The sequence below is a fragment of the Mobula hypostoma genome, chromosome 12 (assembly GCF_963921235.1).
Source record: "Mobula hypostoma chromosome 12, sMobHyp1.1, whole genome shotgun sequence".
NCBI lineage: Eukaryota > Metazoa > Chordata > Chondrichthyes > Myliobatiformes > Myliobatidae > Mobula > Mobula hypostoma.
The window spans coordinates 32,728,539-32,755,284 of NC_086108.1; the positions used below are offsets into that span (position 1 = coordinate 32,728,539).

Below are 26,746 nucleotides of genomic sequence, written 5' to 3' on the forward strand. Positions count from 1 at the left end.
GTTACAGGCAGGTGGTCACACCGGGGGCACGGGAGGCAGACAAGTAGGTCACGGTTAGGAAGGGGAAGAGGAAGAGTCAGGTAATAGAGAGTACCCCAGTGGCTGTGCCCCTTGACAATAGATACTCCTGTTTGAGTACTGTTGGGGGGCACAGCTCACCTAGGGGAAACGACAGTGGCCGTGCCTCTGGCACAGAGTCCGGCCTTGTAGCTCAGAAGGGTAGGGAAAGGAAGAGGAGGGCAGTTGTAATAAGGGACTCAATAGTAAGGGGGTCAGATAGGCGATTTTGTGGACGCAGTCCAGAAACCCGGATGGTAGTTTGCCTCCCTGGTCCCAGGGTCCGGGATATTTCTGATCGTGTCCAAGATATCCTGAAGTGGGATGGTGAGGAGCCAGAGATCGTGGTACATATAGGTACCAATGACATAGGTAGGAAAAGGGAAGAGGTCCTGAAAGGAGAATATAGGGAGTTAGGAAGGGAGTTGAGAAAAAGGACCGCAAAGGTAGTAATCTCGGGATTACTGCCTGTGCCACGCGACAGTGAGAGTAGGAATGCGATGAGGTGGAGGATAAATGCGTGGCTGAGGGATTGGAGCAGGGGGCAGGGATTCAAGTTTTTGGATCATTGGGACCTCTTTTGGTGCAGGTGTGACCTGTACAAAAAGGATGGGTTACACTTGAATCCTAGGGGGACCAATATCCTGGCGGGGAGATTTACAAGGGCTACTGAGGTGACTTTAAACTAGAATGGTTGGGGGGTGGGAATCAAATTAAAGAGACTAGGAGAGAGGAGGTTAGTTCACAACAGGGGGATGGGAACAAGTGCACAGAGACAGAGGGTGTAAAATAAGGGTAGAAGCAAAAAGTAGTAAGGTGAAAAGTAAAAGTGGCAGGCCGGCAAATCCAGGGCAAAAATCAAAAAGGGCCACTTTTCATCATAATTGTATAAGGGCTAAGAGTGTTGTAAAAGCGAGCCTGAAGGCTTTGTGTGTCAATGCAAGGAGCATTCGTAACAAGGTGGATGAATTAAAAGTGAAGATTGTTATTAATGAATATGATATAGTTGGGATCACAGAGACATGGCTCCAGGGTGACCAAGGATGGGAGCTCAACATTCAGGGATATCCAATATTCAGGAGGGATAGACATGAAAGAGAAGGAGGTGGGGTAGCATCGCTGGTTAGAGAGGAGATTAACGCAATAGAAAGGAAGGACATAAGCCGGGAAGATGTGGAATCGATATGGGTAGAGCTGCGTAACACTAAGGGGCAGAAAACGCTGGTGGAAGTTGTGTACAGGCCACCTAACAGTAGTAGTGAGGTTGGGGATGGTATTAAACGGGAAATTAGAAATGTGTGCAATAAAGGAACAGCAGTTATAATGGGTGACTTCAATCTACGTATAGATTCGGTGAACCAAATTGGTAAAGGTGCTGAGGAAGAGGATTTCTTGGAATGTATGTGGGATGGTTCTTTGAACCAACATGTCGAGGAACCAACTAGAGAGCAGGCTCTTCTAGACTGGGTTTTGAGCAATGAGGAAGGGTTAATTAGCAATCTTGTCGTGAGAGGCCCCTTGGGTAAGAGTGACCATAATATGGTGGAATTCTTCATTAAGATGGAAAGTGACATAGTTAATTCAGAAACAAAGTTTCTGAACTTAAAGCAGGGTAACTTTGAAGGAATGAGACGTGAATTAGCCAAGATAGACTGGCAAATCACACTTAAAGGGTTGACGGTGGATATGCAATGGCAAGCATTTAAAGATCGCATGGATGAACTATAACAATTGTTCATCCCAGTTTGCCGAAAGAATAATTCAGGGAAGGCAGTGCACCCGTGGCTGACAAGGGAAATTAGGGATAGTATCAATTCCAAAGAAGAAGCATACAAATTAGCCAGAAAAAGTGGCTCACCTGAGGACTGGGAGAAATTCAGAGTCCAACAGAGGAGGTCAAAGGGCTTAATTAGGAAAGGGAAAAAAGATTATGAGAGAAAACTGGCAGGGAACATAAAAACTGACTGTAAAAGCTTTTATAGATATGTGAAAAGAAAAAGAATGGTTAAGACAAATGTAGGTCCCCTACAGACAGAAACAGGTGAATTGATTATGGGGAGCAAGGACATGGCAGACCAATTGAATAACTACTTTGGTTCTGTCTTCCCTAAGGAGGATATAAATAATCTTCTGGAAATAGTAGGGGACAGAGGGTCCAGTGAGATGGAGGAACTGAGGGAAATACATGTTAGTAGGGAAGTGGCGTTAGGTAAATTGAAGTGATTAAAGGCAGATAAATCCCCAGGGCCAGATGGTCTGCATCCCAGAGTGCTTAAGGAAGTAGCCCAAGAAATAGTGGATGCATTTGTGATAATTTTTCAAAACTCGTTAGATTCTGGACTAGTTCCTGAGGATTGGAGGGTGGCTAATGTAACCCCACTTTTTAAAAAAGGAGGGAGAGAGAAACCGGGGAATTGTAGACTGGTTAGACTAATGTCGGTGGTGGGGAACTGCTGGAGTCAGTTATCAAAGATGTGATAACAGCACATTTGGAAAGCGGTGAAATCATCGGACAAAGTCAGCATGGATTTGTGAAAGGAAAATCATGTCTGACGAATTTCATAGAATTTTTTGAGGATGTAACTAGTAGAATGGATAGGGGAGAACCAGTGGATGTGGTATATTTGGATTTTCAAAAGGCTTTTGACAAGGTCCCACACAGGAGATTAGTGTGCAAACTTAAAGCACACGGTATTGGGGTTAAGGTATTGATGTGGATAGAGAATTGGTCGGCAGACAGGAAGCAAAGGGTGGGAATAAATGGGACCTTTTCAGAATGGCAGGCAGTGACTAGTGGGGTACCGCAAGGCTCAGTGCTGGGACCCCAGTTGTTTACAATATATACTAATGACCACAGAACCCGAGGAATAATTGCAGGGGCCTTGGACATGTGGTCACATGAGGCCACATGGTTCCTTAGCTATTCTTCTCACGAGACTACCTGCCGACCCCTGCAGCGTCTATAACCATGTATCTCAATCACTGCACTAGACAATAGTTTAAACACAGGCTTAAAAACACAACCCACTGGATCAATGCTCAGGGCAATCACACAGCATCCAACGAAATCAATCTGGGATGATACCCCCATAAGTGAAACCCCGCTGGTTTCCTTGGCTGTATGAGATTGAGCTGGCTCTCCCATCCCAAACCTCGGTTTTGGTGGATACTGTGTAATTTGCAACCCTGTAACAACTCAGTGCCAAGAAACAACAGGCCGTACACTGCATACGATTAAAGGAATCATTTTATGAATCTTAACTTAAGGATTAGTAAAGAAAAGAAAGGAAAAAACCTAAAAGAGCCCATTATAATTGGACGGTCAAATATGGACAAGTTGGAGTTCAACTCTTCCCATCGCATCAAAATTCATATTCACCGATTCTCAGTCGATCTCGGTGCCTGGCTCCATTGAATCACCAGGTCTTATCCTACGCCCAGTTCTCCCCAGTGTCTTCTCTGTTCATCTCCCGCCGAACAAAAGACCCAGCTCACATTCCAAAGCACCCGTTACCTCTACTATAACCCAAACACTGCTTCTATAGAAAGATGATTACATTAGCAGTGAAACCTTTACACAAGGAGAGAATGTAAACTTGGCCATTTATTCAAAATTCAAGGATGATTTTATTTACGTTTATTGTTTTTAAGGTAATTGGTCAGGAGAGAGAAACTGCTTTTGCTGGTGGGGAATGTCAAATGCCATTAAAGAGAGAAGGTAAAAGGTTTCATCCAGTCAGTTATAAGAAATTATCAGAGAACTGCAGTAAATGCTTACTGAATCTTAAACTTGAAACTTGACTGGATCTTAATCTGCTGGAGCACAGAAGGAAACATATGGATGAAACAGACATGGATCATTGTAAGGGAGAACATGCTGAAGTGACTAGCGGACCTCCCCATGTCCTCATGTAATCATTCGTTGTATCCATTGTCACATCAGAGGCATTAATATTTTTTTATACAAATTTGTGTCATTTGATTAGAAAGTGCTGATGCAATGGGTGGTGAAGAGGAGATGTTTTTGTAACATCATATAACAGATGAGGCTTGGAACAGCACTTGCCAGGCAGATACAGACAGGTGGAAGTTTACTTTTACGCACACAGTATTTAAAAATCGATTTAGATTCTATTGTCTATGTTCTCCTCACCTGTTTTGCTTGTTGACTGATTTCAACTGCAAGGTCACTCCCAGAGTTTCCAATTCCGACTATTACCACTCTTTTCCCTTCGAATTGTTGGGGTCCTTTGTAATCTTTACTATGCATGTATTGACCCTTGAACTTTTCTATACCTGGGGAAAATTAAGACAGTCAGTGTTAGAGCATTTTGCTTGGTGAGTATACAATACAACTCTGTAATTATAGTCAGTATACATAACACAGTAGGCTAAATAAGTTGTATATTTATGCCTTGTGGATAAATAGTTAAAGCATCATTGAAATTTCAGCAGAGTTATTATTTACCCTAAATCTATGGCTGGTTTATTGTCAGTCTTTTCCCACTGCCTTAATTTTTCCTGCTCAATTTCTACAACTAATCAGCTTCAATGTACCAGTTGTAGACTGAACCTGGGGACTCAATAATCACAAAACCCATCAGTATTTTTTAGCCATACTAAATACGACCATGCTCCCCAATCCCACTTCAAAGTTACCATTCTTTCCCCTTTCACATTTCTATCAAAGATGTTTTACAGGCTAAATATTTTCCTCCTATAATGATGTTTTATCTTCCCTACCTCTTAAAATATTCTTTAATTTTCAAAACCCTTTCAACTAACCATTAAGCCGATACATTCTTTTAAATCAAAGAGTACCAAAAATAGCACACATTGAAGAATTGCTCCCTTATTCATTCTTTCAGATAATTACATTATAAATTTTTTGCTAATGTCAGAGTTTAAATAATGAAAGGCATTATTTTAATTGAGTTCAGAAAATAATTGAAATTGTCCAAAGCTTCCAAAGCTCCATGTCAAATGGAGATATCAGAGAACATGCACAACTAAAGTATAGGACCAATGTTCAGCGTGCTGGTGGGAGGCGGGGTTAGTGGGGTGGCTAGGAACGGGGAAATAGCAGAACCCAGGGCTACTTTCACAAATCACTATTGTTGTAGCAGTGCACAATGCTTCTCTTTTCTAAACGTGCAACTTCAGGAACTGCTGGCAAGATTAATGCTCAGGGCTTATTGACTCACAGAAAGCAGGAGCTAATTTCTAGGAGCTGTTGGCAAAACGAATCCAGGGATCATTACCTCTGATTATGACCTATGCAATGCTGGAAAATTGCTTCAACTTTCTGAGTAGTCAAGAAGAGAAAATGAACAGATAATACCTTTGTTTTACAAAATAAAATATGGAGTATGCACCTTTTTGCTTGATGAAAACATTTAGTGATATAAATATTTGCTCTTAAAGTACTCTTTGATCTACTTCTTCATTTAGACTCCTTTCTTTCCAGGTAAGATATGGCTTCTTATTTTTTCCTACTAAATGTGATACTTTGAAGTTGTCTATTTTTAGAACAATTTTCCAATTACACATCCATTGCATATGCACCGAATTACAAAAAGAGTCATGGTCATTAACCAAGCTGAGCATTCATATATGGTCTACAAATTTTTAAATTATCATTGATTCTGAAGTATCATATTGTTTCATATAAAATGTCAGTAGTGGTGCCATCTCTCATCCTTGAGGGATCACAATTCTTTGTTCTTGCCACTTTGGAAACTACTCATTCTACCAGCTCTTTGTCTTCCATCAAGTACCCAGCAAGCTACTTCACTACTTGTCTCCAAACGCCAGATGTACTGAATTTTTCAAAAGGCTTGGTCATTATCACTTTGCACTTTGGGCGGCATTGCTAACCATAGATCTGCATCAGGGTAGATATGAAAAATTGTAAACAAAAATATATTTATAGTATTTGGCATACAGAGGTTGCTTCACGAAACACTGCAAACTGAAATCCTTCTTATTAATGTCTTACACTGTAGAGAAAGTGTTTTCATCTTAATCCCCTCAAACTGTGCTTTAACTGATGAATATACTCCTTTTACTCACCAGGAAATGTATCCAGAGGTAAATGAGGATTAGCGTGATGACCGATACAGACCAAGATAGCATCAAAGGTAGTTGTTTCCAAATTTCCCTCAGCGTCTCTTGCCACTACATCCCACTGTCCAGTGGTGGAGAAATCTGCCCGCTGTGTAATACTGCATACACTGGTCTACAGCAAGAACCAAAAAGACCATAAGACATAGGAGCAGAATTATCAAGTCTGCTCCGCTATTCAATCATGGCTGATCCTTCTTTTTTCCTCCTCCTCAACCCCGCATCCCAGCCTTCTCTCTATAACCTTTGATGCCATGTTCAATCAAGAACTTATCAATCTCTGCCTTAAATACAGCCAACGACCTGGCCTCCACAGCTGCATGTGGGAACAAATTCCACAAATTCAACATCCTTTGGCTAAAGGAATTTCTCCGCATCTCTGTTTTGAAAGGGCGCCCTTCTATCCTGAGGCTGTGTCCTCTGGTTCTAGAATCTCCCACTATGGGAAACATTCTTTCCACATCTACTCTGTCTATCAACATTCGAAAGACTTCAACAAGGTCCCCCCTCATCCTTCTGAATTCCAGCAAGTACAGACCCAGAGCCATCAAACGTTCCTCGTATAATAACTCTTTCATTCCTGGAATCATCCTTGTGAACCTCCTCTGGACCCTCTCCAATGCCAGCACATCTTTTCTAAGATGAGAGACACAAAACTGTTCACAATACTCAAGGTGCATCACCAGTGCCTTATAAAGCCTCAGCATCACATCCTTGCCCTTGTATTCTAGACCTCTTGAAATGAATGCTAACATTAAATTTGCCTTCCTCACCACCTACTTGGCCTGCAAGTTTAGGTGTTCTGCACAAGGACTCCCAAGTCTCTTTGCATCTCAGGTTTTTGGATTTTCTCCCCGTTTAGAAAACAGTCCACACATTTATTTTTCCTACCAAAGTGCATGACCATGCATTTTCCAACATTGTATTTCATTTGCCACTTTCTTGCCCATTCTCCTAATCTGTCTAAGTCCTTCTGCATCCTACCTCTTTCCTCAACACTATCTGCCCCTCCACCAATCTTCGTATCATCTACAAACTTGGCAACAAAGCCATCTATTCCATCATCTAAGTTATATACGGCATAAAAAGAAGTGGTCCCAACACCAACTCCTGCGGAACATCACTAGTCACCGGCAGCCAATCAGAAAAGGATCCTTTTATTCCCACTTACTGCCTCCTACCAATCAGCCAATGCTCTAACCATGTTCGTAACTTTCCTGTAATACCATAGGCTCTTCTTTTCAATATTTTTATTAGTTTCTACATAGAAGAAAACAGAGTACAAGAAAGTATATAAAGGTCGAAAAAAAAACAACTACCAATTACATTATATCTATTCATAACAACAATCTCTTACCCTGTATTCATGTAGGTTAGTCAAAGTTATATTGAAATATACTAATTTATTACAACAAAAAGAATCTAATGCCTACCAAGACCGATGCTGTTTATTAAAGAGAAAAAAAGGTAAAATACCTTCTCGTATAATAAAAATTAATAATAGCCAACATCTAAATTTAAGCAACGAATTAAGGGTTTTGGAAGTTTTGAAAATAATTCAGAAAGGGTCCCAACAATATTTGAAAGTCTTGACAAGATTCAGAAATTGAACAATGAATCTTCTCTAAATCTAAGCATGACATAATATTGCATAACCATTGAGCATGAGTAGGGGGAGAAACATCTTTCCATTTAAACAAGAGCGCCCTCCTAGCTATAAGAGAGCTAAAGGCCAAAATATCTAAATCTGATGTCTTCAACTTGATCTCTTGTCCTGCAACAATACCGAATAGGGCCGTCAGAGGATTAGGCTTCAAATTGACTTTGAAAAGTAAAGAAAAAGTTTGAAAAACTTCCTTCCAATATTTTTCAAGACATGGACAAGTCCAAAACATATGAATTAATGAAGCTTCTCCATTACTGCATCTGTCACAGTAGGGGGATATATCTGAATAAAAACGAAATAGCTTATCTTTAGTCATATGGACTCTATGTACCACCTGGCACTCAGCTCTCACCTGTGGCACCCTGTAGCTGTTTGCATGCGACAGTGACCACACCCTGGGCAACGGCTTCAACAAGCCGGCTAAACCAGGTGAGGGTAGCCGATGGGTCTCAAACCCTCGGTGAGATAGGGAGTTGTCTATCCCAACATGTGAAGACAGACTCCGGTGGATTGAGCAGACGATACCAATGGAAGGTCCAACAGTCAAGAAGGCGGTCTCTGCAAGCGGCGTGGAACGTGTAGAGCAGGACAAGACACAGAAGACGTCCTGGTCATCCACTGCACCTAGTCCCATCTCCAGCCGTCTCGACTCTGTCTTGCCACTGGATCCAGATGGGAATTGGGAAGAGAGAGTGAGGCTGACGCTGCGCAACTCTCCCTCCAAATCCAAATCACGTGCTAGTCTGGACACCATCAAATGGTGTCGAGGTCCTTATCGGTGTCGATGATGGACGAACACGTATGTACCACCTTAAATTGTATGAAGGAGTGGCAAGCACATAGTGAGGACGTATTAACTGGTTTAAAAATTTCATTCCAAGTTTCCTCAGATATTGATGTCTGTAAGTTTTGTTCCCAGAGATTCTTAATTTTGTCTAAAGGAACATACCTCGTCTCCAGTAACATACCATAAATATTAGATATTGAACCATTATAAAAAGGTGTCAAATTAAAAATTACATCCAGTAAGTTCTTATCTGAGCTTATAGGAAATGTGCATAATTGAGATCTTAGAAAGTCTCTAATTTGTAGATATCTAAAAAAGTGAGTTTTGGGTAGGCTATATTTAGCTGACAATTGCTCAAATGAAAAAGGATTTCCTCCAACAAACAGATCCCCAAAACATTTAATAGCTAGCCTGTCCCATTCTTTAAAAACTAAATCAGTCATGGAAGGTTATGGGCTCTTAACTTGGTAAGCAGCCTCATGTATGGCACCTTGTCAAAGACCTTCTGAAAGTCCAAATATACAACATCCACTACATCCCCTTTATCTATACTACTTGTAATCTCCTCGAAGAATTCCTATAGGTTCATCAGGCAGGATTTTCCCTGAAGAAAACCATGCTGACTTTGTACAATCTTATTATTTCTCCGGCCTCATTTTCTAGCAGTCCTACATCCACTCTCATTTCTCTTTTATTTTTAACATACTTGAAAAAAAACGTGTACTATCTACTTCGATATTATTTGCTAGCTTGCTTTCATATTTCATCTTTTCCTAATGATTATTTTAGTTGCTCTCTGTAGGTTTTAAAAAATTCCCAATTCTCTATCTTCCCAGTAATTTTTGCTTTGTTGTATGCCCTTTCTTTTGCTTTTACAATAGCTCTGACTTCCCTTGTCAGCCACGATTGTACTACTTTACCATTTGAGTATTTCTTCATTTTTGGAATACGCATGTCCTGCACCTTACTCATTTTTCCCAGAAACACACACCATTGCAGTTCTGCTGACATCCCTGTCAGCAGCTCCTTCCAATTTACTTTGGCCAACTCCCCTCTCACACTGTAATTTCCGTTACTCCACTGAAATACTGCTACATCAGACTTTACTTTCTCCCTATCAAATTTCAAATTGTACCCAATCATATTGTGATCGCTGGTTCCTAAGGGTTCTTTTACCTTAAGCTCCCTATCGTCTCCAGATCATTACATAACACCCAATCCAAACTGGATTGACAAACTGCTCTGAAAAGCTATCTCTTAGGCATTCAACAAACTCACTCTCTTGAAATCCATTACCAACCTGATTTTTCCCAATCGACCTGCATGTTAAAGTCTCCCATGATTACCATAACATTGCCCTTTTGACTTGCCTTTTCTGTTTCCTTTTGTAACCTGTGGTCCACCTCCCAGCCACTGTTGGGAGGTCTGTAAACAACTGCCAACAACGTCCTTTTACCCTTGCAGTTTCTTAACTCAACTCACAAGGATCAAAACATCCTCCAATCCTATGTCACATTCTTCTACCGATATGACAACATTCTTTACCAGCAGAGCCACACCAACCCCTCTGCCTACCTTCCTGTCCCTATGATATAACGTGTAGCCTTGGACATTTAGCTCCCAACTACAACCATCCTTCAGTCCTAATTCAATGATGGCCACAACATCATACCTGACAAGCTGTAATATTGCAACAAGATCATCCACCTTATTTCTTATACCAAGTGCATTTAGATACAACACCTTGAGTACCATATTTGCCGACCTTTCTGATTCTATATCCCTAATGATTTGATACTCAGCCTGTTGGCTACAACTAAGTCCCATCACCTGCCTGCACTTCCTAACAGTCTGACTGCACACTACCTTTACTTTTTTACCATCCATCCTATCCTGAGTCCCTTCACTCTGGTTCCCACCCCCCTGCAAAATTAGTTTAAACCCTCCCCAACAGCTCTAACAAACCTGCCCGTGAGAATATAGTCAGGAAAAGGAAAATAGTTAGACAGTCATTACCAAGCAGAGTTTTCAGAGATGGGGTCAAGATGCAGGAAAGCGATAATTTCAACATTACTGACTTAAATAATATTACTTTCTCTTTCCAGAATTCTGGATTATTTCAATGACCCACAGAATACACTATTAAGTACCTTGTTTAGACTGACCAGATCTTTGCACATCTTCTGTGTTGATTACAGGTATCTCCCACTTTTCGAAAGTTTGCTTTACGCCACTTCGCTTTTACGAAAAACCTACATTAGTAGCTGTTTTCGCTAACTGAAAGAAATCCGAAGAGGATTTTCGCTTTTACAAAAAAAGGCGAAAAGCGAAAATAGCGTTCAGTGTTTGTTTTGCAGCAAGCCGTTATAGAGGCAGCGCGCACCCCGAGCAGCGAGAGTGGCGCCGCCAAGCGCCTTCCCCGGGAACTACACTCAGCATCTCAGCATCAAGCCGCCACAGCTTTGAACTGTGTCTGTGAGCATCTGTGCTTTAATCTTGTGCATCCGTTAGCAAGATGTGTCCTAAGATATCAGAAAAGCCTAAGAGAGCTCGTAAGGGTGTTACGCTTAGCGTAAAACTGGACGTAATTAAGCGTTTCGATCGTGGTGAATGAAATAAAGACATTGTGCGTGCGTTTCAACCTTCCAGTGTGCTCGCTGTCTTCCTGATTCTGGTAAGTGAAACTACACTGTACATACATTATTTCTACTTTATATAGGCTGTGTATTCATCATATCATTCCTGCTTTTACTATATGTTACTGTTATTTTAGGTTTTATGTGTTATTTGATAGGTTATTTTTTGGGTCTGGGGACGCTCAAAAATTTTTCCCATATAAATTATTGGTAATTGCTTCTTCACATTACGCCATTTCGGCTTACGAAAGGTTTCTTAGGAACGGTCTACTTTCGGATAGTGGGGGAAACATGTACCTGTTATGTTTAGAATGTTAATCAGACACTGAAATAATTATATTTTAAACAATTCTAATCACTTCCCCGTTTTGCTTTCACAGGATAGAAACTGGATAGAGGCTATTAATGTTATAAATGAGTTTCCATGCATCAGAAACACAAAAATCATGACTAAGACTTCATCTAGCCCAATCTAGCTTCTTGCACAAGTTTGGATTTGGAACGATTTAGCCATCGTAAGTAGTCTTTTGGTAACAATCTCTGAACAAACCAATGTCTATCTAGGCCCAAAACCTGGCAAGAGTAGAATGTGCCTACTAATCATTTTCACACTTGTCCACACTGCTCAGTGACTCCCTTGTTTCCCAGCTGAGCCCACTGATGTGTTTCTGAATAGCATTACCGGCTATTGAATAAAGGCATAAACACCACAGAATCTTGGGCACTTCTGCATGTTAAATAAAAACCAACAAGATTTAGCGAGCAGGGGAATTCAGTTTAGAAAGGAAAAGGGGAGCTACGTTTATATTTTCAGATAAGCAAATGCTTTGAGAGGCTGGTCAAGGATTACATCCGCAGCATGCTGCTGCCACAGTGGACCTCCTACAAATTGCCTACCGACACAACCAATCGAGAGACACAATAGCCACAGCTCTACACACCGTCCTTACACATATGGAGAAGGATGCTTATGTGAGAATACTGTTCTTGGACTACAGTTCAGCACTCAACACCATAATTCCTTCCAGGCTTGACGAGAAGCTCAGAGACTTCGGCCTTGTGTAGCTGGATCCTGGACTTCCTGTCAGATCGCCAGCAGGTGGTAAGAGTGGGCTTCCTCAACTCTGCCCCTCTGACCCTCAACACAGGAGCCCCCCAGGGATGTCCTAAGCCCCTTCCTTTACTCTCTGTATACTCATGACTGTGTCATCACCTACAGCTCCAATCTCCCAATTAAATTTGCTGACAATACTACATTGATTGTCCTAATCTCAAATAATAATGAGACAGCCTACAGGAAAGAAGTCTCCTCCCTGACACAGTGATGTAAAGAAAACAACCTCTCCCTCAATGTCGCAAAAACAAAGGAGCTGGTTGTGGACTACAAGGAGGAATGGAGAAAGGCTGACCCCTATTGACATCAATGGATCGGGGGTTGAAAAGGTGAATAGCTTTATGTTCCTTGGCATCCACATCATCAAGGATCTCACGTGGTCTGTACATATTGTCTGTGTGGTGAAAACAGCACAACAGTGCCTCTTTCACCTCAGATGGTTGAGGAAGTTTGGCATTAGGCCCCAAATCCTAAGAACTTTCTACAGGGGCACATCTGAGAGAATCCTGAATAGCTGTATCACTGCCTGGTATGGGAACTGTAACTCCCTCAATCGCAGGGCTCCGAAGAGAGTGGTGCGGACAGCCCAGCTGAATGTGAACTTCCCACTATCCAGGACGTTTACAAAGACAGGTGTGTAAAATAGGCCTGAACGATCACTGGGGACCCGAGTCACCCCAGCCACAATCTATTGTAGCTGCTACCATTTGGGAAACAGTACTGCAGCATAAAAGCCAGGACCAACAGGCTCCAGGACAGCTTCTTCCACCAGGCCATCAGACTGATTAATTCATGCTGATACAATTGTATTTCTATTTTATGTTGACTGTCCTGTTGTACATACTATTTATTACAAATTACTACAAATTGCACATTTAGATGGAGACATAACAAAAAGATTTTTACTCCTCATGTATCTGAAGGATGTAAGTAATAAAGTCAATTCAATTCAATAAGTGATCAACTGGTACCTTGCTGGGCATTCTGGATTTCTTCCCAGGAATAAGAGCGTTATTGGAATCAGCACTAAAATGATAATCACCAATAATTGTGGGCCAACTTTATTATTCTTGCCCTTGCACCATCAAATGGTTTATAGAATGCTGGAGAATTTTAGACTCCTTACCTCATCTCAGATCCTTCCAGGGCCTTTCTTTGGTTCTGTGATCTCCTTTGGATTTGTACTACGAGCACTGTGTTAGCTACCGAATCTTCCTATTTTAGCACATCATCTAGAAAACCCTTCTACAGGGCTCCACTCAGTTTCTTCAACAAAATTGCTACAAGCCTTTCTGCTCCAGCATTCTGAAAGAAAAGGCCACAAATGGACCCAAACACAAAAAGGCCGTGGAGCCAGTGAAGGTCAGTAAGAATAAGGATGCTGGGTGAGTAGGACATTGTGCAAGATATAGTCCCAAGGGCTAGTTTAACTTCATGGAGACGAGAAAACGGGAGTTCAGCAGGAGAGTTTGGAATAGTTCATCTGGTTGTGGTAGTGATGAGAAGTAATAGGTAACTGTTTCTGCATGAAGTGTGGAGGTGATGTTATATCGTGTAAATAAGTGCTTATTGTGATTCTGGGGAAACTCGAAAACTTCTACAAATGTACCGCGGAGAGCATACTGACTGGCTGCCACACCGTCTGGTATGCACAAAATCTGAGTAAGTTGCAGAAACTTGTAAAATTAGTCAGCGCCATCATGTGTACTACCCATCCGTAGTGTCCAAGACATCTTGAAGGAGCAGTGCCTTAGGAAAGTAGCATCTATCATTAAGGACCCTCACCACCCAGGATATGCCCACTTCTCATTGTTTCCTTAGGGAAGGAGGTACAGAAGCCTTAAGGAACACACTCAGTGACTCAAGAATAGTTTCTTCCCCTCTGCCATCAGATTTATAAATTGAATTTGAACCCAAGAACACTACCTCACTACTTTTTTATTTCAGTTTTTTTCCACTGCTTATTTTAATTTAACTATTTTATATATATGTGTGTATACACAGACTGTAATTCAGTTTTTTTTCTCTATATTGATCATGTAATTTCTTGTACGGCTGCTGCAAAATGAACACATTTCACAACATATGCGGGTGATGTTAAGCCCGATTCTGATACAGCAAACTCCAATCTGCATGAGGAGGTATAGCCTGGTTCACCAGCCAGAACCAAACTAATACCGAATAGTCTACAGGAAATGCTCAGGAGTGAGTGAGCATACCAATTTGTATGAAATATATTCACTTATTGAGGTACAGTGCAGAATAGAACTTTGCGTTATTACTCTTGGTGGCCTACAGGGAAGAAGTCATCTTTCTGACACAGCGGTGTCAAGAAAACAACCTCGCCCTCAATGTCACAATAACAAAGAAGCTGGTTGTGGACGACAGGAGGAATGGAGACAGGCTAACCCCTATTGACATCAATGGATCTGGAGTTGAGAGGGTAAACAGCTTTAAGTTCCTTGGCATCCACCATCACCGAGAACCTCACAGATTCTTCCACCAAACCATCAGACTGATTAACTCTCACTGATTTGAGTGTATTCTTTGTTACATTGACTGTTCTATTTATTATAAATCATTATAAATTACTATGATTGCATATTGCACATTTAGATGGAGATGTAACGTAAAGATTTTTACTCGTCATGTATGTGAAGGATGTAAGAAATAAAGTTAATTCAATTCTTTCTGGATTTCAATTCTCGAGCAAGTCTTGGAAGGCAACAAAGGGAACCTGAATTGGTGAGGTGATGGAACAAGCATGTCATTTCCACTCTGGTTATAGATGGCATCAAACAGAGTCACCGGGTCATAGAGTCACTGAGGAGCACAACACAGAAACAGGAGCTCACAAGGGGATCATTGTGACTTGCATCTAGCTGAGAAGCAGAACCTGTGGAGGATTCAGTTCACAAGGGAAGTTGTTGTATCTTTAAACCGTAAGTGAAGATCCAATTGGAATTTACTCTGCTTGCATCACCACAGCTTCAGTAACACAGGCTGATTCTAGACACACTGGAGCCAGCTGTACCCAAATCACCCTTCATAGATACATCAATCACTCATGGATTTCTGCTTAGAGGATGGGCAGTCTTACAACTGATCCCATGCAGAATAAGTTCCAATTTGATACAAACTATAATATTTTTAGAAAACAGATCTAAATATTACCGCAAATCGTATGTACTTCAGTAGATCGAAATGTGAAGCATAATGGCGGAAATACTCCAAAATCTTTGAGTGATGCATATAGTTTGGATAATCTTCATGAACTGGAAAATCACTGTAGCACATCATCTCTTTGGAGGTATTGATGATCAGTGACTTGTAGATGCTAGCTCTCCCATCTGTCACTTCTTCCTGAATAACATTAATAGAATACATTTATTATGAAGTTATTGTAAAACTGCTAATGCTTTTCTCTCCATCTTCAAAACAGTCCTCCAAAATATTCATAACTTCTTGTACTACATTAAAGTCACCAATAAGTTGTTCATTTTGAGAATGAAGGATTTTTTGCAGATTTTCATTGTACTTCTGTCACAAAGGAACGGCAAGCAATAGTCTAATTTCTCTGAGCCACAATAACCAGACTGTTCATGGTGTGACCTATAATCACAGTGTGGCTTGGGTTTTGCTTGGCTTTAGTTCACCTGCAAACTGTTGGCAAATTCGAACACAGGAGGCGTCAACATTGCTGACAGATTCCTGTGGACAAAACCAGTTGTTACACTTAGTTACACACATGAAATGCTGGAGGAACTCAGCAGGCCAGGCAGCACCTAAGGAAAAGAGTAAACAGTTGACGTTATGGGCCGAGACCCTTCATCCAGTAATGTTGACTCAACTCTTTTCCACAGATGCTCCCTGACCTGCTGAGTTCCTCCAGCATTTTGTGTGTGTTGCTTTGGGTTTTCACTATCTGCAGATTTTCTCCTTTTTGTTACACTCAGTTGTTGGTCTTCAGTACAGTCCTGCAGTGTACCACAAACAGACTGAAAATGTCCAGCACATAAAATCAGCTCATTGATCATACAACAAGCAGTACTTGTCCAGTACTTTAATGGACAATTCACAGCAGAAAGAATGAACACTGTTATCGGAGAAATAAACGGACAGAACATCAAAATGCATTTATCCAACGTCAATTATTCTTTCTTTTGTAAGGAAAAGCATCTATCATTTTTTTCCTTATTGTTTTATCTGATCAGCTTAAATTTTGCTAGTTCTTTGTGGGTTACATACACACAACAATTGGAAATTCCAATTTCAAGGAAGGTGGAGGGAAGATCTTGATAACATTCATGTTCCCCAGTTTAACTTCTGACTCTGGATCCACAACATGAAGAGAATGTGGCTTGACTTAAACATTTGGTTTTGCCTCAACAAGTATATATTTCCAATACTTTTAATGTAAGTACAGGGGTGTATGATTTGTGAAGTACTTTGGCAATCTCGGCTTCAGTGCGCAGAGAAGCATCGTGGCCATTGCCTGACAGCAGCGGAGACGTAGGTTCAATCCTGAACTCCGAAATTGTTTGTGTGGAGTTTGCACGTTCTTCCTGTGGGTTCCATGGGGTTCCTCTCTGTGCTCATTTACTCTCACATCACAAAGGCTGTGAGATTCCTTAGCCATCACAAATTGTCCCTTGTTTGTAGCAAACGGTAGAATCTGAGTGGAGTTGATGAGAACGTGGGGAGAATAAAAAATGGGAATTGAATGAATGGATGATCGATGGTCACCATTGATTCGTTGGGCCAAAGATCCCGCTTCTGTGGCGTACCTGTGTAACTCAGTGCTGTGGACCCCTAGAGTATCAATGTCACCTTCTTATTACTCAGAATCAAGCAAAGTTTACATCCATTGATACTGTAGGTAGCTAAAGAGGCCAACATGGGAACCTCAGACAGACTGGTGAAGAGGTGACTAAGGGGAGAGCAGATGGGCATGTTGTGAGATGATGCTCTCTTCCTACTGCCTACATACCATAAGTCCTCCTTGCACTCCCACTGCATGATTGAGGTCCTCAGTCCCATTCTGAATGGAATGCTATTGGACACCTCAATGTAAATATTCACCCTAAATTGTCAAACCCAAACAATGAGAATTCCATAGTTTTGGATTGTTATCACAATTGTTCCTCTGACACGTGACAGTGTTACACAATCCTGGAATTGTATTCCCTCGTCACAATGAAGCTTCATTGTGAGAGCTGGATAGAGAAGTGGGGGGTCAAGTTCGAGAATTACTCAGATATAAAGTTAAAAAATCAAATCCACAGTCAATCCAAACCAATCTGAAAACTGTTAGAGCCTGCAATTTACAGTTTGGAGATCATTTAAATGATCCAGTGCTTTACTAGCTCCGAGAGATTCTGGGAAGCGAGTGCCTACTCAGATGGCCTCGATGCCAAGAAACTTTGGGACAATGTTTGATAAGGAAGGCGAGCACGAGTTTTAGCGTCGACTGTTTGCCTTTTGATCGCTGCTGGAAAAAGAATCTGTAAGCGGCCTATCGCTGTGTGGCTCGCTGTGGCAGGCAGGTAGGCCTCTCTGCCTCGTGTGGTGTCCCTCTCTTTCGATGAATGTCAGTGATATTGTAGGATGGTATCGTGGTCCTGCATGTATGGATTGGACTGTTGCGTTTTTGGACTGTGAACTTTTTAGCCTTATGGTTTTTATACTTTTGTGTTTTTTTAAAAATCACCCATTCCGTTTCTGTTCTGTTGTGCAAGGGGAAAGGGGGTTTGGGGGGGGGGGTGGTGCTTGATGATTGAAATGCTGTTCTTTTTTGTACTGGGTGGGGTGTGGGTTTGATGTTTCTCTTTGAATGACTTTCATGTTCTTTTTTTCGTGGCGATCTGGAGAAATTCAAATTTCAGAGTTTATATGGATACATACTTTGATAATAATTGGACCTTTGGTGGTCTTGAGGTTCATGCTCTTATCATAGCTCCATAAGAGATTAGGGCTCCCAGGCCTGACATATTACCTGTTTTTCTTTTCACAAATGCTGTCTGATTTGCTGAGTATTTTCTGTTTTTATTGGCAAGGGCTAGCATTGAAACACCAAAAAACCTAATAAAACACCCAAACGTACCTGAAAGTTCCAGAGCCCTCCAATGTCATTGCTTCTTTCAAAGCATACGGGCTCCAAGTCTTCATCCAAACAGCATTTTATACATGCTAGCCCACTGGCTCCAGCCCCAATGATAGCGACTCGCTTGGCCATCTTCACCTAACAAAGGAAACAGCCAGTAGCTTGACTTAATTTCACAAATAAGAATAGATCGGGACACCATATTTATCATGTTCCCCAGATAATCATCCAATTATATATTTACAGCTATATTATACAGTGCAACCACACCATTATACAGCACAGCATGAACTTCGTTAACGGTTGATGAGTTGTGAACTAACCTTTGCTATAACTGCTAGATCCAGCAGTTCATATAACCTTGACCTTTCCCCATTCCAGAAAAAGACTCATTTTAAATGATTTTTTTCCTGTTCTTATTCTAAATGCCTGTTTAACATGCTGTTTTAAACAAAACCCTTCATACAAAAATAAAATCCAGCTGTCATCTTTATTTTTCTTTGTTCTATTCATTGACAATAAATGTGCAATATTAACTGTGAGATTCTATTTCCATAATGTTAAATCAGACTTTGTATCTGACTTCCCTGGAATCTGCACCCTTTTTGAATTCCCAGTGTGATCCAACAGCACACGTTTCCTCTCAGAGGCAGCATGTTAGCAGGTTAATTGACGATAGTAATTATCCACAGTGCATACTTGATGGTTAGAATCTGAGGGGCAGCGGTGTTAATGAGAATATGGGGAGAAAAAAAAATGAGATTAATATAGGATTATTGACAGCGCATGGCTGATGGTCAGTACAGAATCGATGGGTCAATGGGCCAAAGGGCTTGTCTCTATGCCAACCTGGAGCAATCCCATTCTTCAGTTATTTACTGGAACACTAACTGTTCACTTCCCCCTCATAGATGCTGTTTGATGAGCTGAGTTTTTCCAGTGTTTAATATATTGGTGCTCGAGTACCATTGGGGGTCATAAACTGGAAACACAATAATATTCTAAGCAACGGCTGTTTATTCAGTCAAACAATACATGTTCCAAAGTGCTGACATCAAAGCTATAATGTGGGCTGCCTTAATGACCATCGCCCGGTAGCACTCACATCAACAGTGATGAAATGTTTTGAGAGGTTGGTCATGACTAGACTGAACTCCTGCCTCAGCAAGGACCTGGACCCATTGCAATTTGCCTATCGCTAAAATAGGTCAATGGCAGACGCAATCTCAATGACTCTCCACACGGCTTTAGACCACCTAGATAACACAAACACCTACGTCAGGATGCTGTTCATCGACTATAGCTCAGCATTTAATGCCACCATTCCCACAATCCTGATCAAGAAGTTGCAGAACCTGGGCCTCTGCAATTGGATACTCAACTTCCTAACCGGAAGACCACAGTCTATGTAGATTGGTGATAACATATCCTCCTCGCTGACGATCAACACTGGCGCACCTCAGGGGTATGTGCTTAGCCCACTGCTCTACTCTATATATACACATGACTGTGTGGCTACGCATAGCTCAAATACCATCTACAAATTTTCTGATGATACAGCCATTGTTGGTAGAATCTCAGGTGGTGAGGAGAGGGCGTACAGGAGTGAGATATGCCAACTAGTGGAATGGTGCCGCAGCAACAACCTGGCACTCAACGTCAGTAAGACGGAAGAGCTGATTGTGGACTTCAGGAAGGGTAAGACGAAGAAACACATACCAATTCTCAAAGTGGGATCAGAAGTGGAGAGAGTGAGCAGCTTCAAATTCCTGGGTGTCAAGATCTCTGAGGATCAAACCTGGTCCCAACATATCAATCTAATTATAAGGAAGGCAAGACAGCAGCTACACTTTATTAGGAGTTTGAAGAGATTTGGCATGTCAACAAATATACTCAAAAACTTCTATAGTTGTACCATGGAAAGCATCCTGACAGGTTACATCACTGTCTGGTATGGAGGGGCTACTGCACAGGACTGAAAGAAGCTGCAGAAGGTTGTAAATCTAGTCAGCTCCATCTTGGGTACTAGCCTACAAAGTACCCCGTTTATCTTCAGGGAGCAGTATCTCAGAAAGGCAGCGTCCATTATTAAGGACCTCCAGAACCCAGGGCATGCCCTTTTCTCACTGTTACCATCAGGAAGCCTGAAGGCACACACTCAGTGATTCAGGAACAGCTTTTTCCCCTCTGCCATCTGTTTCCTAAATGAACATTGAAGCTTTGGACACTACCTCATTTTTTTTAATATACAGAATTTCAGTTTCTGCACATTTTAAAAAATCTATTCAATATATGTAATTGATTTACTTGTTTATTTATTATTATAATTTTTTTTCTCTCTTTGCTAGATTATGTATTGCATTGAACTGCTGCTGCTAAGTTAACAAATTTCACGTCACATGCCAGTGATAATAAACCTGATTCTGATTCTGATGTTACCTTTCTTTAGTAAAAGCAAACAGCCACACAGGTGGCATCATTTTCTACTGATGAAGATGGACATTTAGAGTTCAGCTGAGCACAGCAATCTGGTTTACTGACAGAAAGTCTCTATTGTGGTCTGCGCAAATAAATTTAGGATTCAACCTGCACTTAATCAGGAAATTTTACTTTACTTGCTTTACCAGACACTTTAGAACAGTTTAGGTGTCAGACAACACTAGGTATGAAATTTAATAGGGGTGTGAGAGTAGGCTCGCAGTTCTCTCAATGAACAGCTCACTTCTTAAGAAAACTACACTAAGTCACTGAATCAACATGAGGAATTCTGCAGATGCTGTGGTCTTGGCCCGAAGCATCAACTGTCGACTAATATGTTGTTCTTTTGTATAATCAAACAATTCATCCTAGTTATAGGAAAAGGAAGTGGCTCGCTGGTCAGAATGGAAGTGACATTCAGGTTTGTTTATTGTCATATGAGTGCATCAGAGTGCAATGAAGATTCTTGCTTGTGTGAAGCTATTTAATTCCTCATGTGTCAACTGAAGTTTTCCATAAAAGGGAAAATTGTGCAGTTTCTAGTGCAACTGTTTTAGCTCATTTTGTTCATTATCTCTGAGAGACTGGCAATAGGCAATAGGTGCAGGAGTAGGCCATTCGGCCCTTCGAGCCATTCACTGTGACCATGGCTGATCATCCACAATTAGTACCCCGTTCCTGCCTTCTCCCCATATCCCTTGACTCCGCTATCTTTAAGAGCTCTATCTAACTCTTTCTTGAAAGAATCCAGAGAATTGGCCTCCACTGCCTTCTGAGGCAGAGCATTGTACCAAGTTAAGCTGCTCAGTTATCAGCTGATGCCATTACATGACAGATGATAATCAAAAACTTCTGTATCCTCTGTCAGTGAATGCTGGAATCCCAGAATATTAAATGCATTCCCTTTCTCTGTGTAAAATCTTGATATACACTCAGCCTGACTGTTCTCCCACATTATGTTCATATGTAGTGGGTGGAGTAGAAATTGTTAAATGCTTTACCACCAAAGGCATTTTCTGACAGATAGGCAGAGCTAGATTATAATAATTACCCTACTCTGCTCCATGTAATAACTTGTATTGAGTCACTGTGCCACCAGCCATGATGTGCACAACGTAGCTTGGTCATGGTGTTAAACAGCACAACCTGCAGCTAATGCACTCTTTTAGTGGCTGAAGATACACTCAATGGCCACCTTATTAGGTACGACTGTACACCAGCTCATTAATGCAAATACCTAATCAGCCTATCATGTGGCAGCAACTTGAAGCATAAAAGCATGCAGACATGGTCAAAAGGTTCAGTTGTTGTTCAGATCAAACATCAGAATGGGGAAGAAATATGATCTCAGTAACTTTGACTGTGGAATGGGTGTTGGTGCCAGATGGGGTGGTTTGAGTATCTCAGAAACTGCTGATTTCCTGGAATTTTGACACACAACAGTCTCTAGTGTTTACAGAGAATAGTGTGCAAAACAAAAGCAAAAAAAATCATCCAGTGAGGAGATGTGGGTGAAAATATCTTGCTCATGAGAGAGGCAGAGGGAAATGGTCAGACTGGTTCAAGCTGACAGTAAGCCGATAGCAAGTCAAATAAACATGGATTACAGCAGTGGTGTGCAGAGCATCCCTGAATGTACAACACATCAAATCTTGAAGTGAATGGGCTACAGCGGCAGAAGACCACGGACATACACTCAGTGGCCACTTTGCTAGGCGCAGGAGGTAGCTAAGAAAATGGCCAGCGAGCGAACATTTGGTACAAGAGGAAAATCATCCACCTGACCCATCCCTTCACTGGCTGGTAAACTGCTGGAGGGAATCGAGGAACTGGCCAGGAGGAGTTAAGCTGAGATCGGCCATGACAATATTGAAAGATCTGGCAGGCAGGCTTGAGGACCAGGTAGCTTAATCCTTCTCCTAATGTTTTTCTGCAGTTTGACAGTTGGGGTGAGAAACGGAGAGGCAATCAGGCTTGAAATCAGAGGAAACTGGGTGAGGGTGCGGGTTAGTGTAACCCATGGAGAAGGAGCCAAGTTGAAAATGGTATCATCTTACAGACCACCCAATTTGGTGTGGTGTTACAATGATCAAGCTATCCTGGCGTGTTCAGCAACAGACAACCCCAAATTGACCCGACTGAAACTCCCAGCCATGGGAAAGAGGAAAAGAGTTATGAGGGGATCCCATGTGACCCAAACCTGGAAACCTCATTGGATGCACAGGTATTCCTCACGTTTGAAAATGTCTGCTCGTGTTTTCTGAGTGACGCGCTATAGCCTTGGAAATCGATGTCACCGTGCCTCGGTCAAAGGCAAAAAAGCATCTATGCAGGATACTAATACAGAAGAGAGCTTGATGCAACTGGATTTTGTGCCACCAACAGTTCTAAGTAAAAGGCCTTATCTACACTCTTTGTCAGACAGGTATCACAATATATATCATAATTGATTTGTTTTGCTAATGATAGGATACCAAGGATAAAGAAAGTAATTGGTATTTTTTTTAAAAGTTGAAGACATGATCAATACTTGTAATCGCTATGCAATAAAATGATTAAATCAGTAAAAAAGAGAAATACTCTACCTGGGAAAAATGTGGTAAACCACTTGTAGAAATATCACTTCAGGTATGAAAACAATGCTGACATTGAATCCTAAAGCATAATGGTTAAAAAGTTGCTAAGATTGCTAATAAAATGCAGAATTCTGAAGCTTCCAACGCTGAAACTATAGACAAACGCAATCTTTACATAATAAATTTTCTGTGGGAAAGATTTAGCTCCATTCTTCACTAGTAGTATGACCTCAAAGATGCGGATTTTTTCCAGTGGTGTTATATAATTATCCACAAGAAATCACAGCGAGTGTGAATGCAGTCCAGTCTATCAGACAAACCAGCCACCCCTCCACTGACTCAGTGTACATCACCCACTGCCTCAGGAAAGCGACTGACATGGTCAAGGATCCCTGCCGTCCCGCCATTCTCTCTTTCCCCCTCTCCCGTCAGGCAGAGGGTACACAACCTTGAGATCACCTGCCATCAAACTCAAAGACAGCTTTTATTTCATTCTTATCAGATCCTTGAAAAATACTAACTCGATCTCCCTTTCTTTGTACTTTACTTGTCGACCTGCAGTCTCTCTGTATCACGATATTGTTTTCCTATTACTAACTGGAAGTCGTGGTCTGTCGGCGTTGCACACAGCGGTTTATCGCTGTGTCTCAGTACGCGCGACAGTAATAAAACCATCCACTAATTTTTTGATTTACTATTTTCAGGAGTTTTGTGGCGGATATCACTTTCTCCTTCTAGTTTTCACTGTCCAGTTTCATTTCCTCACTCTCTTGCAAATCTTTAATCTCAGGGCAAGTTCTGCAGTTGGAACGCTTGCTGCGAAGAGTGCAAGTCTATTCCCAACACTGACCAAATGACAGGCAGTGGCCAGAGTTTGTTCCGGTCCCAGTAGGTGGACGTGGTCTGGACTCGTTCAGCCCCACTTGATAGCCAGTCTGATCTGTGTCTGATCCTAGAATCAGATAACGTGGAAAGAGTCCCTTCCACCGAAGTTGCTCGGGCCAACCAAGGTGCCTTCTTGACATCCTGATAGTTTCATCTACCTGTATTTGGCCCACAGCCCTTGGAATCCTTCCTGTCCACATGTCTGATTCTCTCTGATGGCCAAGTTTTGGATGGGACCAGACGGGTCATTAGGGTACGGTCAGCCCCGAGCGGGTGTGGGGGTTTTGGTCCAATGTGGTCTCCTCTGGACATCGGGAGTCTGACCTGATCAGGGTCGGTCTGCCTCGGACCTCGACCTGCGTCACTTGACAATCGGAGACGGCAGCAGGTTGCCGAGTCCCCTGTTCCTGGCGGACCACCTGACCTCTCCGGCCGGCTGATCTGAAGCTCACAAGGGCCAAGGCGGCAGGTGACACTTCTCCAAAAACCAGGCGGGGGAAGGCGGCCTGCGGTTATGATTATTTTAAACCTTTTTTTCCCCCGGGAGTTTTGACGTCCCGGAAGGAACAAAAAAGAGCAGGGTTAACAAAAGGAAATGGCAGTCGCATTCGAGGAACAGGTTGAAAATAAGGTTCGGTGTAACTCCACCATTCTGAGCGCACTACTCACCTGTTCAACCACAATTCACAACCTAGATGGGGACTGCGTCTACTTCCAGCCCCAACGCTGTTCTCGTAAACAGGGGCGCAGTATTTAAAGAGCCGCATGAGAGCGGCAGTGACGTTAACTCGATTCCTGCCCGAGCGCTGGGCGCATTTGGTTTCAAAGTACGTTCACTTTCTTAAGTTTGTTGATCCCATGTGCGTGTGTATTGGTGCATTTATTGGTGCGTATGTCAAGTAGGTGGTTGAAAGGAAAGTGCGGAGAATAAAGTAGGATTGTGTCACTGTTGTGCAAAAACTCAGTCGCCCACCGATTTGCCGCCTTCTTATTAAATTCAGAAGAAAAAGACTGGTCTTTCCAAAACTACCCCGACCGCTTTCCAATCTACTCGTCATTAGTTTGGGGTTGAGTTACTAAATGACGCAGTTATTTTTGTTGATCGTTTACAAAGAAAGAGACAGATTCTCTTCCAGCTCACTTTGGAAATTTTGTCCTCGGGTTAATTCTCAATCTTGTATAATCTTGTCCATAAAAGAATCTAAACTGTTTTACAGTAGTAAAGCATGGAAACAAACCCCTTGGCCAAACTGATCCACATTAACTAAGTTGTCAATATAAGCCAGTCCTATTGGCTTGTATTTGGTCCATTTCCTCCTGAAACTTTACCTGTATACTTGTCCATTTTTTAAAGAAGTACCTGCCTCACCCACTTCCTCTGGCAGCTCATTCCATAGCCTGCCCTATAGTCTTCAAGTTTTATTTTAAAAAGTTTGGACTTTGTTTTTGGAAAAACAAACTTGTTCAATCTCTACCTAATATTTTCCCCTTCTGTCTGTCTGTCTGTATCTTGTTTTATGGCAGTTGGCATCCAGCTTAATGGTGCATTACCGCCACCCTCTGCTCCAGAATGTGCACTAGACATACATTCTAAATCCCTTCACCCAATCTCTCTCACTCACACACACACACACACACACACACAAACGTACACTTCACCCTCCCATCTTTGACCATCCTAGTATCCTATTCCTGTTTATTCGTCATATTCTATAAAAAAACCCCTGTACCCCTTAAAATCGCTAAAAATACCCGGACTTGTGCTCTCTCACCCATGCCCAGCAACATTTTTAATGTGAATTCCTGCATCCCCAACTCCCTTAATTTATTTCTCATCATCTCTCTCTGTATCCCATACTTCCTGCAACACAAAACTACATGTTCTACTGACTCCTCTTCCTGACATTCCTCACACAATCCTGTCTGGTGTTTCCCTATCATTTTCAATGTTTTGTTTAATGCACAATGCCCCAGCTATTTTCCCCTTCTTTACCTCGGGTTCCCTTTAATTTTCCTTTGTTTGTGTTACGATCGGGACCGTTGACTCCTTGTTTCCCTTTAATTCGCTGTTTTCCCGTGTAAAAGGCAATTTACTCTCGACTGAACCGGCAGTTTATAAGTCATTCGGCGCTAAAGTGTTAACGAAGCTAGTGCGAGTCAATGTCATCTTGCCAGAGCAAGTGAAAGCAGGCCACCTTCCCTTGCCAGAGCTGATCCGTCAGAGTTAACCCGCCAGGGTGAGTCAAGAGCTCACCGCTGCTTGGAGCAAACTTGTGTCCAGATAAAGAACTGTCTATTGTTGTGTGGTCTCCATCTCCATG

General features: G+C 41.8%; 1 protein-coding gene across 1 annotated transcript in view; it reads right to left on the minus strand.

The window, feature by feature from the left end:
* The window catches only part of LOC134354683 (flavin-containing monooxygenase 5-like), a 43,727-nt gene extending 18,479 nt beyond the window's left edge, over positions 1-25,248 (minus strand). The window contains exons 1-5 of the mRNA XM_063063806.1: positions 25,095-25,248; positions 18,487-18,624; positions 15,558-15,746; positions 6,130-6,295; positions 4,211-4,353 (exon numbers count right to left, since the gene is read on the minus strand). Coding sequence (XP_062919876.1) covers positions 4,211-4,353; positions 6,130-6,295; positions 15,558-15,746; positions 18,487-18,618 — 630 coding nt within the window. The 5' untranslated portion in view covers positions 18,619-18,624; positions 25,095-25,248. The remainder of the gene's footprint in view (positions 1-4,210; positions 4,354-6,129; positions 6,296-15,557; positions 15,747-18,486; positions 18,625-25,094) is intronic.
* Between the last annotated feature and the right edge of the window lie 1,498 nt (positions 25,249-26,746).